The sequence below is a fragment of the Aulostomus chinensis genome, chromosome 16, assembly GCF_037954235.1.
Source record: "Aulostomus chinensis isolate RoL2024-O1b breed Wild chromosome 16, RoL_Achi_v1.0, whole genome shotgun sequence".
Lineage (NCBI taxonomy): Eukaryota > Metazoa > Chordata > Actinopteri > Syngnathiformes > Aulostomidae > Aulostomus > Aulostomus chinensis.
This window is the reverse complement of record NC_141335.1, coordinates 13923063-13942426: the sequence shown is the minus strand read 5'-3', so window position 1 is coordinate 13942426 and position 19364 is coordinate 13923063. Positions and strand designations below refer to the sequence as shown.

The 19364-nt window shown below is 38.3% G+C and overlaps 2 protein-coding genes across 3 annotated transcripts in view; both read right to left on the bottom strand.

Moving 5' to 3' along the window:
• mcph1 (microcephalin 1) overlaps positions 1-11081 on the bottom strand; it is a 33486-nt gene extending 22405 nt beyond the window's left edge. For both annotated transcript variants that reach the window (XM_086181311.1, XM_086181312.1), the window contains exons 1-13: positions 10801-11081; positions 10221-10282; positions 10037-10128; positions 9833-9951; positions 9650-9734; positions 8552-8663; positions 8285-8416; positions 8120-8200; positions 6020-7087; positions 4735-4850; positions 846-883; positions 560-722; positions 388-465 (exon numbers count right to left, since the gene is read on the bottom strand). In XM_086181311.1, the coding sequence (XP_086037437.1) occupies positions 388-465; positions 560-722; positions 846-883; positions 4735-4850; positions 6020-7087; positions 8120-8200; positions 8285-8416; positions 8552-8663; positions 9650-9734; positions 9833-9951; positions 10037-10128; positions 10221-10251 (2115 nt within the window). In that variant the 5' untranslated portion in view covers positions 10252-10282; positions 10801-11081. The remainder of the gene's footprint in view (positions 1-387; positions 466-559; positions 723-845; positions 884-4734; positions 4851-6019; positions 7088-8119; positions 8201-8284; positions 8417-8551; positions 8664-9649; positions 9735-9832; positions 9952-10036; positions 10129-10220; positions 10283-10800) is intronic.
• Positions 11082-14334: 3253 nt separating this feature from the next.
• On the bottom strand, positions 14335-15795 carry npy4r (neuropeptide Y receptor Y4). The gene has a single exon (XM_086181313.1). The coding sequence runs from the start codon at positions 15793-15795 to the stop codon at positions 14458-14460; it is 1338 nt and encodes a 445-aa protein (XP_086037439.1). The 3' UTR covers positions 14335-14457.
• Between the last annotated feature and the right edge of the window lie 3569 nt (positions 15796-19364).

Here is a 19364-nt window from a genome sequence, read left to right as displayed (position 1 = left end):
AAAGGACTTGCAATTTTTTTCACAAGTGTTTGTGTCTCGATGTAATGTTTAAAATGCAGCACATTACCTTCCACTGGATTACACTAACATTTCTACTGTAAGGGAAAAAAGTTTTCAGTACACATATAGACTTTACATGTAAACTTGTCGTGCGAAAAATTCGCATTGCGTTTGGTGAGAATACTCCTTAAGAGTTGCATAGAAAATAACCATCATATACAGAATATTAATGCAATGGTGTAAACCAGCTCACCTTCTATTTGTGCATATAATTAAGTTCAAAATTAAGGGGTACTTTGTAAAGACATTGAAACTAAAGGGTATCATTTGAATTCATAAAAAACCCAACAACCTTTCATGATGTTTCTGAGCACTGCTTGTACTCACCTGTGCTGCAGGAAATTGCTCTGATAATTCATATGGTTCCTCTGGAATCCACTGCCTTTGCTCCAAACACCACAAAATCTACTCAGGAAATATAAAAACAAATTTAATATTATAAGACCTCATTATCACTTGTAGACAGGGTCGTGTGAAGGTTTCATCCACAATTACATACCCACTCAAAAGAAAGGATCCAGCAGCCACGAGCTATGCCCAACAGAATATTGAGAGTCCGCCTATAACCCCCAGACACAACATGAGTTGTGCTCTCACAAACTCGGTCAACGATAGAGAACCCACCCAGTGCTTTCACCAACTGAAACACCATGTGCTGCTTCCTATAAGAGGTGAAAAACACAGAAGAGAGCACACACAAAACATTAAACACAAGCTGTCAATATTGAAATGGATCGTGACATTTATCAAGAGTGAAATTGCCTTCAAATGTTACAAGTACTCACTCAGTGGGCATGCTTGTCATGACCAATGATCTCATAGCCTGAAAAACAAACAAAAAATATAACAACAACATGAGATGGAATCTGATAAGGAATTTCACATGGTATCCTCATGATTTGTCTTGAAGTACGTATAAGAGCTGATCTGGCTCCAGGCCTTGACCTTGGGTTGGGAGTGAACCCATGGCATCTTTCATAAGTTCTTTTATAATCGTAAATTTGTTGTTAGAATATTTGCTGATAGCAAAGCTGACGCTTATCCTGTTCAGAATGAGTGAAGGTCACACTGTGCCAGATGTTCCAATTAGGTGTTACTGGCAGTATCCGACATTACTAGTATGACTGTTTACGAGGGGTGGAACTCAGATGTTCAGGGGGAACTGAGTCAAAATCATCTTTCAGCGAATCCTGGACATCTGTAAAGGACATCCATTAAAGTGTCCAGTGTAAGCCATCTCTGAGTCTCCAGCCTGTTTCTTGTGTCTGACGAATTCCTTCATCACATAAAATTCCTCTACAGAATCTTTGATGGACTGGAACAGTTTAACTGATGTGTCATTTCCATTGCATCATTAAAGCATACTTGCCTTTCTGAAATCTGAGCTAAGACAAAACTTTCAACACTTACAGTTTTGCAATCATTCACAGTATCACTAAGCACCACAAGCTGCCAGTTGTTGGTTTTATTTGGGTTAATAAATAGTGCTTGAGAGTTTTTAAATAAACATTTTTGGACATTTTTCCTGTTTTATTCGGGGGTCTCCATTAACTCAAAGCTAACTATACCTTGGTACCTCTTTCTGCTTACTAGAGTCACAAAGAAGTGATGCAGGAGGAAAAAAATCTTTGTGAGCTCAACACACCTATTTGTTTGGACTTGAAAGGTGTGTCACAATATCCATTTATGTCTCAAATAACAAGATTAGTGTAGTAGCACACAGATCTGTCTTCCCTGTTTCTTGGCTTGACTTTATGGGGGCAGGGATCAAAGAAAAGTTTACTTAAATGTGTGATCAAATCCACGCTGTAACACCCCAGAGATATTGCAGCACTTTAGGACAGGAAATGTAATTTGTAATATGTTTTGGGTTGAAGTATAGCACTGGTTTACAGAGAGATAAAGCACTGAACATCATTTTAACAGCAAGACAGGCACTTCTCATAACCTTGTCGGACATATAGTTTCACAGAGAACAAAAAGACAAAAAACATCATGAGTACAAAAAAAAAAAAAGTTCAGAAGCATTGACACTGTATTGCTTTCAAATGGGAATTTGTAGCCTAATGACTGGTGAATGAGCCATCCATCCACATATGTATTTGAGCTGCATTACATCCTGCTGCTATTAACACAGACATCTAAGCAGCCATTACAAACAGGACCTAGGGCCTCTTTCTTTTCTCTGATATATCTGGCCCATCCAGCTGGAAGTCGAGAGTTAAGGCCTGCTGAACGCTGGTGCCAAATGGGTCATCAGTCCCGCCCACAACACTCAAACATCCAATTCCTTTAGATAAAAAAAATTCAGGTTGCCACTGAAGTGGCTAACATCACACCATAAGTGAGACTCCACTATTGCCCTGAAAATTTTTCTTAGAGAAAATTTAAACACAGCAATATTGCAGTTTTGTACTGATCCACTAAAGCCTTCTGCTGGCAAAAGGTTACCAGAAAAGCTGCTTGCACTGAGTCCTTTCAAAATAAGTCAAACAACTCAAAATATGGGCAGCTACTCTGGAGATCCCTCAAAGGGATCTTTGGCTAATCTCATGCAGAGGACATGTTCTGGCAGCAGCACAAGAGAGCAGGCATTGAAGAATGAGCTGCACATAATGAGCCTTTGACAAAGAGCCGGTGTGAACTACAGCACGGCCCCTGAGCACAAATGCTCCCAGCACAAATGAAGGAAATTCTTTACTGTATGACTAGCTCTTAATGGCTGCTACTAAGCACACACTGAAAATGACGCTATTCAGAAAATCAAAGCAAGACAAGAGTCCTGGTTCGCAGCAAAATTTGAGGTCAAATGATTCTGTGAAAAGAAACTAGAAATGCCAGCGATGATGGTAAAAATAACAAGGTATAGCACTTGTCACAACTGAAGAGCAGTTGACATTTAAAAATGAGGACAGAAATCATACGAGATTCAATCGTTTGTGAACACAGCCACAGCATCCTGATAGTAGCATTCTACTCTCGCAAGAGCAGTTGTGAAAAATACCAAGACCTCTCTTTGTAAAATTCCCTTCACACATTTATATTTCTTTTTAAAAACACATTTGGAGTAATGGTTGCTTGTCAAAACACATAAGCATGAAAAAGACATAAACATGGCACACCCCCAGGACCCAATAAGCCTCCTCACTCCATCTCAAAAGTCACTACATTTAATCCAGCGAAATCCAAAGTTAACAAAAACATAAATGACAATATGGTTGGAATTAAGGACGCAAGACATTGGATATTTTTGTCGATCCATAATGTTAATATATTACAACTGATGAGGCCAATGGCTGATGTTTACTGATGTCAATATTAGCCCTTGAATCATATATGAACTGCATTGTTTAGCCGTCATCTGCTGAGAAGTTTTGTACATCAGACTGATACAGAGGCCATGCAGATATCGCGCATCCTTAGTTCAAATGGGTATCATGATAATCATAAATCAAATCAACATCTACAGCCGATATAAATTCAATTTCACTTATTCATTAATTTATCAAATCAGCAAGTCATCACTCCCCTCCTGGTTCATTGCTATCACGGTGAGAATTTTGTTGATTAAGTTGAAGAAATTGTTACGTGGGAAACAATAGAAAAGAAGGTAAATGTGAAATGTCTTGTTTCAATGAGGAAGAACGTTTATGTTACACCGCCAACAAGAGGGCTCCTCAACATTTATCACTCAGCTTATGTAACACGGGAACAAGGACCAAAAGCCATTTTGAATTATTCAGCTAATAACTGTATTCAAGACCATCTTTATGCTGATCATAGAGTAAGAATCTCACCCTAAATAGTCTTACAGTTTCCTATAAAATGGATAATCAGTTTGAAACAAACTTCCCAGCAGAAAGTGAGGAATGTCTGTTGTGGTCTTTACAGAACCAAGAGAATGACGACAACCTTCCTATCATCATGTTACAGTACAGTAAACTTTAAACAGTTCCCCAGGGGATATGATGTCATGTTTGTCTTTTTTGCAGCTACAGCATGTTGAGGTTATGAGCAGAATGAAAACAGAGCCCAGGTGCATTTCATAAGCAAGGAAGTTATACGCTACCATCACAGAGGCAAAACACAGGAAACCCTTAGAACCAGACACAACCTCTTAGCTGGATGCGTCAAACATTTGCAGCTATGGAAGTGGATGACCTTACTGAGGAAATACCTTATAAGGGATGACACACACTGGCTACATGCTACTAATGGTTATCTTACTTCCAAACTTGTTTGCATCAAAGAGAAACAGGGATGAAGGGATTTTGTTGTCATATTCTGCAGCTGCAATTGTTTGTGGTGTAATGTTCGAACCCTGCACACACAGATAGCATTTAACATTGTTTAACACTAACTTTCAAGATTTCAGATGTAATAAAATTAGTCAATGTGACAAGTACAACAGGGAACTTCTTTTAACTCACAAATAACTTAATGTAGTCAAATTATGATAAGAGTGAGATTCGGGAAGACAGAAATTCAGCTCTACATTTAATTGATGACTGATCTTTTCTTTGTAACACTGGTCACTCACATGTAGTCCTTTGAGATTTGTTTTTTCTATTCCTGTCTGGAAAATAGGAGGAATTTTTAAAAAAAATCAAATATTTTATACTCTCTACAGACTAACTACACAGTTGAATTTTTAATAACTTAAAGACTTCTTACCTTTGTCTGGGTGACCATTTTCTGACGATTCAAAAAGATGTGCTTGTTGGGGTTCTCGTCGCTGTCAGAAGGGTTCTCTGATGAAACAGCTGCAGCTATCCGTTCATTTCCTCTACCTACATTTGCGTGGCAGGAAAACAATACAAAACAATATGGGGGCATGTCAGTCAAGCAATCACTTAGTAGGCATGGTTTCTGTTTCATTCATTTAAGCCTGCCTCAAACAGAACAATTATACCCTTTCTACGAAAGATGATAGTTATGTTAAATACCTCATTAATTTAACTAAAATAGTCGGATCTTATTTCAGTAAAACTGCCTCAATAAAAGGTTCAACCACATTCAAATATGATTATTTTCATAGTAGATTGATGAAATGGACAATCCGTTATCTAAATGTAAATCAGAACAGTTGTAACTCCAGCTGGTCCTTTGCTCTTTTTTCAAAATAAATCACACTAACAGCATCTTAACCTGGAAGATTTCTCGACTTCATTTTTTCCCCTAGAAACAACTATGAAGCTGTGTTTAATATTCTATCATGTTTACAAAAATATTAAGGGTTCATTTTCTGTTTACAGTTCTTAAGTCAAGCCACCTGCTGTTCGACAAAAAAAATAAACTCCAGATACTCTAGTTGTTGTCATGCTTCAGTAAATTTTCAAGCAAATACAACCATCCTCAGTTGCAGCTACTCAAGTGATAAAAAAACATTTTTAATATTTTTAAATTTAAAATTTTTAATCCTACTGTTTACATTAATTTAATGAGCTTGGTATTAAGGCACAAGACTTCAGTAGCAGTGATGAACACGTTTTAATTTACTCACCGAATGTTTGTGGAGAAAATTTAAGAGTTTAATTTTCATTGCAAACCTATTCTATACTCATTTTCCTTTTCAGGATCTATCAATTTATCAACAGTATCTTGTCTGTCTTTGGATTGTGAGAGGCCAGAAACTAGAGTAAAAACTAACTTTGTACCAAAATGAGGCATCGTAAACAGGTTAGTTAAAAGAAAGACATACAATACATACAGATTACCGGATAATTAATATAAAAATGACTTAATGGTTAATGCCGTTTTTATTCTGTTATGACATTCTGCAATCCAAATTCACTTCAAAAAACAAAAATCACATATTTGATTCAGGGATTCAAACTTCCTCCAACACATTTAAAAACACTGTTTTGTTCAGTTCACGATGATGAAGTTATAGGACACTTGCGTAGTCTTCAGTAGTAAGAATAAACACTTTCTACGATCTGGCTCTCTCACTACTCACTTTCCAAAGTGCTGGTCTGTGTTGTCTTTGGCAGCTCTACAGATGTAGATGCTCCTCTGTGTTTTCCTGGATCAGTTGTGGTTTCACCGTTGATTGTAGATGGTAGTGTGCTTTGTTGACTCCCTTTAAGGATCGCTGTTGCAGTGGCTACTGGACTACTCATTGCAGGTAGACACTCTTTAATACTCTGCTGTGGATGACTGTCAATGTTTCCATCAGACTGCTGGTTCACGCCCCTCCCAGTTTTCTCCAGTTTAGTCGTCTTTTTACTGTTTATTTCTGATCCAGCACTTTCATTTCTTCTATGCTTTCTTTTCTTGGGGACAGATTGTAACTCAAAAGGAATCTCTATAGGGAGACTGGGCAAACAAGGGATTGCTGGTTTCTTGTGGTGATTTGCTGGGGAGAAAAAGTCCTCAAATACATCATCATTAGCAGCAGAACCAGAAGCAACATCTTGGGATTTGGTGGACAAACTGCAAGATTGTACGAGGGTCGACAGAGATGGGCGGGGTCGTTTGGGTCTCTTCTGTAACGGAGAAGCTTCATTGCAGAAAGCATCACCTGACCTGGGCGACAGGCAACCAGATGAGTTCACAGTATCAGGACAATTAAGGGTCTTAGTCTTTGTGAAAGATTTAACACTTTGCTTTCCCTTCTGTTCTGTGTATTTGACAACGGGGCTGGAAGATTTTCTCTTCAATGGCCTCTTTTCTTCGCCAAAGTTGTTACTGTCATTAGACGTCACATCCAGGCTTAAACTTTCTAATAGACCCACAGATTTATATCTCTCCCTTGACTTTTTTCTGATTGAGATCCTCCTTGACTTTTGTATACTCCCTTCTTCCTCCTCTGGGTCATCGAAGTCAGGACATTTCAAGGGACAAACTGGTGTCTCTTTTGACACACTGTGCCAGGTTGAAAGCCAGGGCTTTGCAAAATCTTTCCAGAGTGGTTGTTTAGGACAGCCTCCTTCAGAAACATCACATTGAGTTCTCCCTTCCTCCTTATCAGGAGAGGGACCAGGTTCAGCAACAGACCCACTGGAATCCTCATCTGACTGGTCGTCTAAATCAGGGAGAATATCAAGAATCAGAGCTGTAAGGATAACAACTGACACATGAAAGCTTCATTTAGCAGTATTGTTATGTGAAAATGTGCTTGAAATCTTCAGCCACTTCCCACAGCTCACGCAGACAGACTGTATGCCACTCACCCACAGTTGGATTGTTGAAAACTAAATTGAAAACCAGGGTGGCTCAAACCATAAAGCAAGTGATATTTTTTTAAGGGAGCTACACAATTAAATATTCCAGTCAGCAGGCACTCCAATGGGATGCAAAATATTCTGCTGGATGTACAATCGCTGTTAGCTGAGTGTCTGTATGGAACTCTTGTTTTGTACACTCAAACACTGACAGGTCAATCACACAGTGGGTCCTGATGGGTTAATTATCATAAAACTCACAATATCTGAGAAATGCTCATAGATTTTCCCCAAAAAAATATTACATGGACCTTGGCAGAGTTCGGCAACAGTTTTGTTTAATCGCGTAATTTCTGCATTTCCATAACAAGGACTTCATTTTTCTGCACAGCTGCAAGCAAACTGCCAGCCAATGCATGTCTGACTCCCTCCAGCTGCTTTAACTTACAGCTTACTATGGAAACATGCTTGCATTCTGTTGTTAATATTCACTAACACACAGCCAGACATGTTGATAAGCACCGCCTTTCTTTGAGACACTTTTATATCAAATATTCATAAAATATTTTTTAAACAGTCTCAAATAAAAAAACACAGAAAGATTTCTGTAGGTTTATGTTTTTTCCATTAACTACAAATTGTTTTTGTTGGCTTTCCAGTAAAATGAACCAGCCATCTTGGCTGAACAGGCTTCTAAACTCTATACCACCTGCATTGATATACTAGCCATGCACTTCTGTTGGAGGGCCACATAGCTCAAACAATCTTCCCTTAAAAAAAGAGTGAGAGCAGCCCATGCTAAGTTTAGAAGCTCCAGTTCTTTTACTGTGACATCCCTATAATGCATTTCAGCAATTCAAAAGACAGAAAAAGAAAATAACCGTTACTCTTACACAAAAACTTTAAAACAGTTGGTGAGCTCCCAAGCGAAGGCTTCAGTCCAGGGGGTGAAGACGATTCAAGCATTTGTGAGGCTGAAAGAAAAATAACAGGGGGACAATTGATTTTAAGAAAAGTTGAAAACTTTGGAGGACCTTGTTACTTACTGCTGCACTTACCAGTGGGTGAGAGGTTTTCTCGTTTCTCTTTCATGTCTTTCAAACGCTGTGCCATGTAGTCTGACCTTTTCCACGCAGGACTATAGACAATTCCATTCTTTTCATCGATAATAATGGGAGACACATTTGTGTCTATGGAGAAAATGCGTGTGACAAGAAAAACAACTTATGTAATCACAGGCAATGCCACTGCATTTCAAAAGTGGCACACATATTGCAAGGTTTTGTAATTGGGAGGATATGTAATGATGTACAATCATGTCTTACCCAGATTTTGTTTTGGACCCAGGTCTTTCATCATCTTATCTAACTTTTTCCTCAGGCGCCTGTCATTTTCTGGTGTCCTCGCTGGAGAATCTTTGGGCTGCATGCAACGATGCTTTATCAAGCAGACAAAAAACATGAACAGGGAGTGAAAAAACTGTCCATTTGAGACTTTAAACAGTAAGCCTAAAAAAAAAGCTGAACCAAGGATGATCTGCTAGTTAGACCCAGGAAATTCTGTATTCACAACTGAACATATCAAATTAGATCTTTCCTTTCTTTTTGGATTTCTAAACATAAAATTTCAGCAAAACTTGCAGTACGAAAAGTGTCTCAATGCAAGTAATCAACTTAAAAAGGATTACGCTGCATCAAATACAAGAATATACAGGAATGTTTGGTACTTTGCATGAGTAACACAGGTCTTGTTTTGATTTTCAACTTAAATTCAGACTCGGCATGATGACTTTAGTTGATATTAACAATTAACAAAACTACTTCAATTAAATAGAAATCAAATTGATTTGGGAAGTAGAGCTTTAAATCATGTAAGCGATTGGTCCAAGGAAACAAAATTTTTAAAAAATGACCATAAAGGGGAAACATTAGCACTCATTTTGCAATTGTCTGCATCTGTTATTTTAATCCATTATTAATTTATTGATATGATTACTGATAATGATAAAACAGTAGGTAAATTTAGTGAGTAATAAATTTGAGCACTGCTTTTTTACGTTCATATGGATTTTTCTCTGCAGCTCAATATAGAAGTGTATAACAATCCTGCCTCATAAAGACATGAACACATAAGATATTACAACAACATAAAGACAATAACAATATGAGTGACGAGTTCAAGGCTTCTTTTTCATGTTTAAACATGTTATACTCGAGCTTCAAAAATTTCTTTTACACTTTGTAACAACATGAGACCAAAATGATCAAAGTTCTGGACAGCAATGGTTTCGATCACTAACTTACTAAACATTATATATATATATATATATATATATATATATATATATATATATATATATATATATATATATATATATATATATATATATATATCGCCACGTATATAAATTTGATTATACTCACTTTCTTATTCTTCAACACAGGGTTGCTCTCGTCATTTAAGGCTGGATATGACTCTTCATCCACATGCACGCCATTATCATAACATCTAGGTAGCATGTCACCATAAACATGTCACATAATGAATATCGTGTCTCTAAACAATGCTGTCAACAATTTTTTTTTTTTAAATTATGCTATTCTTACCTGCCTACCCAAAGAACAGAGACAAGCTTCACATTACTGTTCTTGGCTTTCCTCCATGTAGCTGGATGACCACAGTTAAAGACAACATGTGTGACGTGTTTATTGAATGTTTTCGATACCTGTAAAGAAAGCATATACGCCAACTGTCTGTAAAAGAATCATATGTGATATCATCAAAGTGTGTGTCATGTCGTGTGACTTTACCTGAGCTCCCATTTCATGTAGCTGCTGAATGAATGGTTTTGAGTAGTTTGCTGTTTTGTCTGATGACCACACATCCACATAGGCAACAACATCTGCAGAGAAATCATATCAAGGCTTTCACATAAACTATGAGGACTTAACTTTATGCGTTTGAGTCATTTGTAGTGCTGCTGGTTAACATTACCTTTCAGAGCTGAACTGTTGGCTGTGGTCATTACTGGCCTCTTTAACTTCAAGATTCACTTTCTTAAAACCAACAGAGACAATAATTTAGATAAGAGGTTAGCTTCCACAATTAACAGGAAATTCACTTGTTGTTGCTGTTTTAAGATAAAGGGTTGGTTACATTTTTTTTAATTTAGTTTTTTGCCAGGCCCTTTCAAGTGTCTTAGAGAATGGTAAATACTCATAAAAGCATAAACGTTCAAAAAAACAATGTCTTAAAACGGCAATCACTCAGCCAAGAATGTAAAACTGTTATAATCGGATTAAAAATCTATGACAAACCAGAAAAACAAAGCTCTTTTTTACGTCAAGATGAAATACATAATGTAACGTAATTAATACATCCTGCTGGATTTCGCTGTAATGTTAAGCTAACGCTAGCGTTAAAAGTAAAAAACACCTCAACAGAGTTCATTGAGGAATACATTCAGCTGTAGTAAATGTAAACGGAAGGAAAACTGCAATATAACCACAGATTTTAAATCACATACTGTAGATAAAGCAGAGGCAAAGACAACTGACCGATGTTAATGTCTTACCTCGCTAGTGACATTGATGTTGACACTAGTTTAGGGTTAGTTAGCCAAGTTTAGCTGCTACATTAGCGAGCTAACTCCGGCAGGGTGCTGGTCCTCATACTTCCGCTGTGCTGACTCACGTATTGCGAGAGTTTGAACAGTTGGCAGAACAAAGACATTGATGCACTTAACTACTCGTACCTGTTTGGAATTATCATGCAGGGTTAATTGCTGAGGTCTTAACAATAGCTCAACTAACAACCCGACAAACAACCACATTATTCGCGCCTGGAGATTTGTAAAGCAATGCATTGTGGGAACAAAAGGTGACGATTGGGTAACGTCACTTCCAAGCAGAAATACTGGAAAGAAAACCAAGTGAGGGTCCCTATTAAGTGTACTACCAATACATAAACTGTATATTTCATATGAATTGTATTTCTCACCTCACACTACATCCTGGTGGGAAAACCTGACTCCTGCACAAAATTAATGGGATGCAGCTATGAGGAATTGTGGGTGGACAGAAAGTAAATCACTAAATTAATTTACTTTACAATATGGTACACTTTTCTATCTGACAAAGGACACTTTTTTAGTAAGGGATTCTCAGTTAGAAGAGTACACTGTTAAATTCTACTTGATTAAATGTAGAAAAGTATTTGATATTGAGCTTACTGAAGTTTCAAATATGAAGGTACGCATTCTACATCAAATTTGTGTATATCAGTACTTCGGAGTGTTCAATCTTCAAACCACTGACCTGAGGCTTCATTTGTGAGAGACATCATTTTCATCATCATCATGTTTTGTATGCAAAATCTTTCTTTCTTTCTTTCTTCATTGTAACTAGAATAGATTCAGATATATGTGGTGGAATAAAAGTACAAATAACCAAAAATATAGATACTCAACATTGTGCTTAAGTACAATATGAAATAAGTTGACTCCTGGTCAAGATTAGATGCTTATACTCAGAAATAAGGTGGGCATTAAGTACATGATTACATGAATGTAAGCAGCCTTTTATATCTACTCTGTCAATCAATGTACTTTTTTTTCATTCCATTGCATTTAAAATTTTGCAATTGTACCTTCTACATTTTCCTCAAAGGGGTCCATCATAAAGAATTATGCCTTAATTTAAATCACACAAGTTGCTATATAAAAAATTCACAGTATTGTACAAATATCAAAACTTTACAAGGTGGAAATCACTAGTTAGCACTCTTCCATATCTGTATATTCTTAATTGGTACGAAATGACAATTATTGTCTCAAATGTGAAAGTACAGAGGGATGGGGGGGGGTACGAAAATGTTAGAATACAATATTAAATTGTGTATAGGGTAAAATGTGCATTTTTAAAAAATGTAAATATATTTGTTGTCCAACAGTACGGCTTTGACTCAAGTCAGTTCTGCGACCAGTTCTTTATACTTCCATTTTAAGTCATTCTGAGACAAGGAAAATGTTCTTTTACTTCCTCTAGATGTCCAGTATATCATCCACACATAGTATTTTTTGTAGATTTGTCAAGTGAGTATGGATTTAGGCTATAGATTTTTTTTCCAAAGTAATGCTTAGGTGTTATGGGTTGGAGCAGGGACAGATTCCCATGTTTACAGATATTTACACCAACTTGGTTCTAAATTTCAAACTTAGCTAACAAATAGGTTTGAGATATACAGGCACTATCTTAATCCTATGGTGCAATGCACCAACAATTTAGCACCAGTAAATGTGGGCTTAATTTCTGCTTCTGCAGATGTGACATGTCCCCACATAATTGTGTTTGTCAGGCATCTGTATCGTAATGCGCAAGTCTACAGCTAAAAGAAAAGTATCTTTTCCAGTCAAGATAGTCACAATTTGGATGAAGAAGTATTCACATGGTGCAAATTTGTAATTTGAGTAACTTAAATGTTCAGCACAACTAATAGGCATTTGACATGAAAGTTGTCATCTTTTGTTATGATGTATGCTTTGCTATTTGTATTGTATTATTTAACACAGAAAAGATCACAAAGTATCTGATGACATGATAAAATATATATATATATATATATATATATATATATATATATATATATATATATATATATATATATGTGTGTGTGTGTCCTTGCTGGCGTACATAAATGCACCCATCACAAACATTTTGACTGATAGTGTACTTAATAGTGTAATTCATATGTATGCATGTGCTATGAAAAGCAAGAATGTTCGAGCCTATTACTTTTCTAATCAACTTGTGAATACAAGAAAACATCTTTAATATCTAACAGCAATTGAACTGCTGTTCTCATCATCTGTACATGTATAATGTGGCAATGTATAAATCTAACTTGTAAGACTTCAAAACTTTAAACAGTGGAGTTGAAGGTAATGCTGCTAATGCTGTTAATTATGCATCAATTAATCGTCCAGCTGTCATTATTTATTTATCAACCCTTTAAAAAGCAAACTTTGAATTTGACAATGTGAAGCCATGTACAATTAATGTCAATTCACATAATCACGAAACAAAGCCCACGTTGTGTTTTAAGTCAAACACCAATTTCACTGCACGCACGTCATAAATACAAAAGTACGAATGTAAGATATACATGATAAGCAGTTCACTCAATAGGGACATTTTTTCCAGTAATCAGAATTTGTGTGTAAAGCACAAAAATTAGTTTAGCCATTATGAGCCTTCAAAGGAGTTTTAACTCTGTAGGGCAGAGAATGCACAAATATCTCCTTGAGAAAAATGAACCACTTTTCTTTCAAAAAAACACTTCCTCAGTTTTGATGTTGATGCTGCTGGATCTCTCATAGTTCATCTGAGGTGAGATCTGGACTGGAAAGGCCATATGAACGGATGATTCATCCCAAAAACATCAAAGTGCCCACCATTAATTGGCTTGTTCCTCTTCTCATGTATTCAGGCTTTGTCTTTTGGAACCTGTATTTATGTGGTAAGAAAACATGCAATATCCATCATAATTATGATTTAATAATTTCTCATCTGTGAGATAATGTTTTGATGAAGGTTGCAAATCTCTACATTAAAATTACACATTTTTTTCAAATTTTACATGAACACACTTTTCATACAATTTGGAGTTACCGTAGAATAAAATACAGCAATACTGCACTGCACATTTCACAACCCAGAAAACTGACAAAATATTTGCTCTGTCAACCACTGTCATGGGCGACACAGTGATGCAGTGGTTAGCACAGTTGCTTCACAGCAAGAAGGTTCCCGGCTCGAGCACGAGGTCTTTCTTTGTGGAGTTTCCATGTTCTCCCTGTGCCTGCGTGGGTTCTCGCTGGTACTCCGGCTTCCTCCCACAGTCCAAAGACATCAAGAGGCGACTAGGCTGATTGATACTCTAAATTGACCGTAGGTGTGGCTGGGAGTGTGAATGGTTGTCTGTCTCTATGTGTTGGCCCTGAGATGGACTCACAACCTGTCCAGGGTGAACCTCGCCTCTTGCCCAAAGGCAGCTGGGACAGGCTCCAGCCCCCCCACCCCCCCGCAACCCTTAACAGGATAAGCCGAAGAAAATGGACGCATGGATGGAACCAGTATCATAACTGTTGTTGTTTGACATCAAATGTGGCAACTGAACAGCGCATGAGATATCCAACAGCTTGTGACAGCCGTGTTAGCATGTAGCATCCCAGTTAGACAGAGTTGCTCCTGCAGTTGAGAGGCACAGAGGTGCGAGACACCTCCATGTGCACAGTCGACATGGGGAAATGCTCACACTCCTCCTCTAGAGGGCGGCAGCAGCAATGCAGCAACATCTCTTTTACCTCCTGCCGAAAGTTGGAGTTGAGAAAGCCGTAGATAATGGGATTGATGCAAGTGGAGGACATGGCCAGCAGGTGGCAGAGGGAGAAAAGCAAGTTGTGGTGGCAAACAGGCAGAGCATCCTGGTTCCAGTCAGACACTGCGTTGAAGATGGTTAACGGTAGCCAGCAAAGAGCAAAAGCTGTTATCAAGGCAACGAGCATGATGTTGATGCGGCGACTGTGCGTCATGCGCTGGCTCTCTTGGGTTCTGGCGCGGTTCAGCATGTCTTTACGGTGGCGCAAGCGCACAAACACTCTAACATAACAGAGCAGGACTAGCATTAGGGGTCCACAGTACTGGAACAGCAGAAGCCATGTGGTATAGGTCAGCCTCTGCTGTTGTGACGGCCAGTGTTCAAGACATGCTTCCATATGTGGGGAGGCGGGGACATAGAAAAATTGGGTGTGGTATGAATTTTGAACAAAGGATGAGTTTTTGTATGTATGTGAGACATGTTGTGGGGAAGATGTATCGAGATAATCAGCAGAGGCTTGGTGGTAGAGGGGAGACTGTGGCAGGAGTACATTAGTGTAGGGTTCATTTGTGAGCAGCTGAAAGGCCAAGAAAGGTGAGGAGGTGAAGCCTGCCAGAATCCAGATGACAAATACTGCCATGTAGGCTTGAGTGATGCTAGGTTTCCACCCAGAGGGGTTAATAATGAGCTGATGTCTTTCCAGAGCAATGAAAACCAGTGACAACACTGACACGGTCACTGACACACACTGGATAAACGGTACCAGGCGGCATAACAGTGACCCAAACACCCAATGGTCCATCAGTGTGTATATGACCGTGAAGGGGAGGCAGAAGACACACACCAGAATATCAGAGAATGACAAATTACAGATGAAGATGCTGGTGACATTGGCTTTTTCTCGGCGACGAAGGATGATGCAAATAAGACCAATGTTCCCCACCAGCCCCAGCACCATAGTGACGCTATACCACACAACTAAACAAGCAGTCAAGGCAGGCGATGTATGGCACTGCTCAACATGCCCCAGAATTGAAAGGTCTGAGAGGAACTGGGTGCTATTTGCTTGCCACCCTTGCACAGATCGTCCCTCCTCCCATGTTGCAGCTTGTGGTGAGGTGGTGCTGTTGAAGGGCAGAGGCAGAGCTGTTGTTGCTGGAGAGGAGTGGCTTCTATTGCCACTCAAGGACATCTCACCAGCACTTACGTGTCAGCAGCCCCAGGATCAAGCCATCCATCCCAGCCCAAATACATGCATCTAAGATGGGGAGAGAGATAGAGGAGAACATCTGTCACATGTAAAACAGTAACTCTCATCAAAGCATTTGCTCTAAAGTCACACAGTGATGATGATTGATTTTTACACTTGTGTTGCATCTTTCAATGGGAGAATGTTTGGTTCAGTTGTCCATAAAATATAGACATGATTTAGCCTGACTGTTAAATGATGATGAAATCATGAGAGGGGGTAACAAAGGTAACTGAAAGTTTAAACAACTGTATTTAATCCCTTGACTTGAGGAAGAATTTTGGTTCCTCCATCAGTATCGCAACCATTTTTTAATTGTTTCCCATGAAATGTGGTACAGATATTTATGTCCCAGAGAGGGTGCATTCCCATAACTTTAGTGACCCCAAATTCCTTTCATTTAGCACCAGTGTTTTATGGAGTGATGTTGGGAAATGATGGATGAATGAGTCAGGGGCTAATGTGCAGCAAAAGTCTCTGATCAAATGGTTGTTTGACTATTACTATGGTTTACAACACAATACCAAAAAACCTGATTCCCACTGGACTCCATTATGCTTTGTGTTAAACCCCTACATTAATAAATGCTTTAAGCTGATTTAAAGTGGCCGAATTTTTTTTTTAGACAGAATTGACGGAATTTGCTACTTTATATAAATAGTTGCTTGATCAGCTTATTTTCCAGATCCAGAATTAATAGAAAGTATTATTACTGATTTGGAGATGTTTCTGTCCATCAAATAAGTGAATACAAGTTCAACTATTCATTCAATATAGGTCAGATTTTGGTCTCTACCATCTCAGAGGAATTCGATTTTTAGCTCTGTAAATGCTAATTGCTCCTCTATGTTCACCAGCTACCTGCTAACCTTTGATCAGGCGAAGATTTGTGTTTTAATACTTTGTTCTCTCTCCTGAAAACAGCTGCCTGCATCACAAAAAGACACTGAGTACACTGAGTGAACCAAAATAGTAACAAGTAGGGAGGACAGCTTAGCAGTTTGCCAAAACTTGCTATGAAACTCAGTAGATTAGAAATTTTGGTCTGAGCCCAAATAATTATCTTGGTTGTGAATTTAGATCATTCGAATTAAGGCACTTGATTGTGACATCTAAAAAAATTCACAAGTTGTTAGATTTGTCTTTGGCATGTAGCCAGTTTCTGCTGAATAATGTTAGCTACTGTAACTGAAATATTGACCTCCTAAACTTTGTTTTATTTTGCTGCTATGGGCAAAGAGGATATTTTTCCTACATTTTTTAAAAAATTATTACAGCAGACACAGAGCCAGTTTTCAGGTGGCAACTATGTTGCCTGTTCGTTGTTGTTATCAGAACCCTTGAGTGAAAGTAGGGTCTTTCCAAGAGGAAACTTTTGCACTTCCCTGCTGGATGAACCCACTATAAGTAACTGTTATGAAATGTTAGCACGCTAACATGCTAAACAAAGTGAACATAATGATTATTTCAACTGTTAAACATTGGCATGTAAACATTGACATAGACAGCATATTAGCCTGCTGTGTTTATGGTGATTCTCATAAACTTGTTATTCTACCAAAGGTTATTACAATGAGTTTCTGATAAACTAAATGATCAATCTGCATTTGGAAGCTGTGCTGGTGTTGTGTGATAGACTTAATTCTGTAGTCTTTTCCTCCTTATATGAAGATTTGAGGCTTCAGTTCTCCTCCCTCAAATGAGTTTTCTTGTCAGTTCTCAAGGATGAACATAATAGCTTAATGACAGTAAAATTACTATGTATACACATGAGCAGAGACTTCTGTTTTCAAGTGCTCAAGAAATGATGCGTGTCAAAGTGAAAGGGCATGACTTTGTCACTATCCTAAAAATGGATTGTTGCTCTCGCGCCGGAAACCTTTGCCATGTGCTGTGAAAACCTGCATCGCAAAGAAAATGAGCCTGTCATTTCCCATTAATGGCACACAAACTTAGCTATCAGTCACTTCTCTGTGCATCATTACTAACCTACTCTGTCAGTGTGTTGAGTGAGCTGCAGGCAGGGTGGCACAGGATTGATGTCACTAGATGAAAAAAAATAAACCAGCTGTAAAAGTAGAGGAACCATAAATACCAGTCCCATAATTTGGTAAAAGTGGAACCATAATGTTCTGAAGATGTGCTGCTGTGGTGCGTGTGCAGCATGTCGTGCCTGTAGGCTCCCCCCCAGAACCAAATCTCTGCAGCATGAGGAACATTGTGACCTGGTATCACTATGTCCACCATATTCTTCTTTTCTGACTCAGCAAGGAGCCCTTCGTCTCTGAGTTCCAAGTGCTCCTTGACAGGAATTTAAAGGATGCCTCAGTATCATTAGACCCTATCTATCTTGAGAGCAGGTGTAGTATGAAGCACGAACTCCATTTAATTACCATTTTATCTGTCATTTTATCTGTAGAAGCCTGGGATGACCTAATATAGCTAATATATTCTTGCACCAATATCAATCAAGCAGCAATTAAACATTCACATGGAATTAAAAATATTTATTCCACATGTATTAGTTTAATTTTCAAACAAATGACACACAAATATCTAAAAATGAAAAGGAGAGTTCTTGCACATACTGTCTGTGTCTCTCTGAGAAAAAAAGAGAAATCCTCTTCACTACTTTCCTCTCAATCTAGAGCATGATCAATTCATATAATGCTTGCCAGTGCTGTAGTGATTCTAGTCCCTCAGTTTCGCATCAGTTATCATTACTATTCATTGCGATCACTTATTGTGAATTCACGTGCACACATATCCAAGGCAACAATTCAGTATTTCGTATACACTTTGAAAAGCCAGTAGTACTCATTCTCCTGCTCTCGCTCCTGCATACGGAGGCACAGGATAAAAGCGGCAGGCACTGTGGTGTGCTTGACCTGAGATAATGATCTCAGCCTCATTTCATCTGCTGGGGATTTCAAGCATCTTCGCTTCTATTTTCCAAGCAATTACTACACTGAAAACTGTCGTCACAATGGTTTTCTCCACATTTTTACATCGTATATAAAACTTCATATGAACAAATAATATTTTTTCTCTTTTGCTATGTAGCTACCTGTTGTTTGAATTCATTATTTGAAAATGAACGCAGGCTTTCTACATGCACGCTCATCTGATAGTGAAGAGACAACACATGATGTATTTTTATGCTGCATAGTTAAAAACACGTTCTGATATTACTGAATACAGATAGTCCTTTATATGGATATTATTTTTAGTAAGAAAAAAAAGCACTCACATGATGGATTCCAGCCAGGGTAACAGAAGATATGCTGCTCTGATTAGGTGTGAATCACAGAGAGGAGAGTTAGTGAAGGAGCTGAGCATCCCAAGAAGCAGAGCTTCTGTGAGAGGCTGTGATGAGGGGAGTGTGGCTATTTTGTGGGCTGTTAGACCCCTCCAGGTACCATAGCCCCTCTGAGCACCGATCTCTGCTGTCACACAGTGGTGATAATGTTCAATTACATCCTGAATGGATGTAAGAGCACTTTGAGAGATGG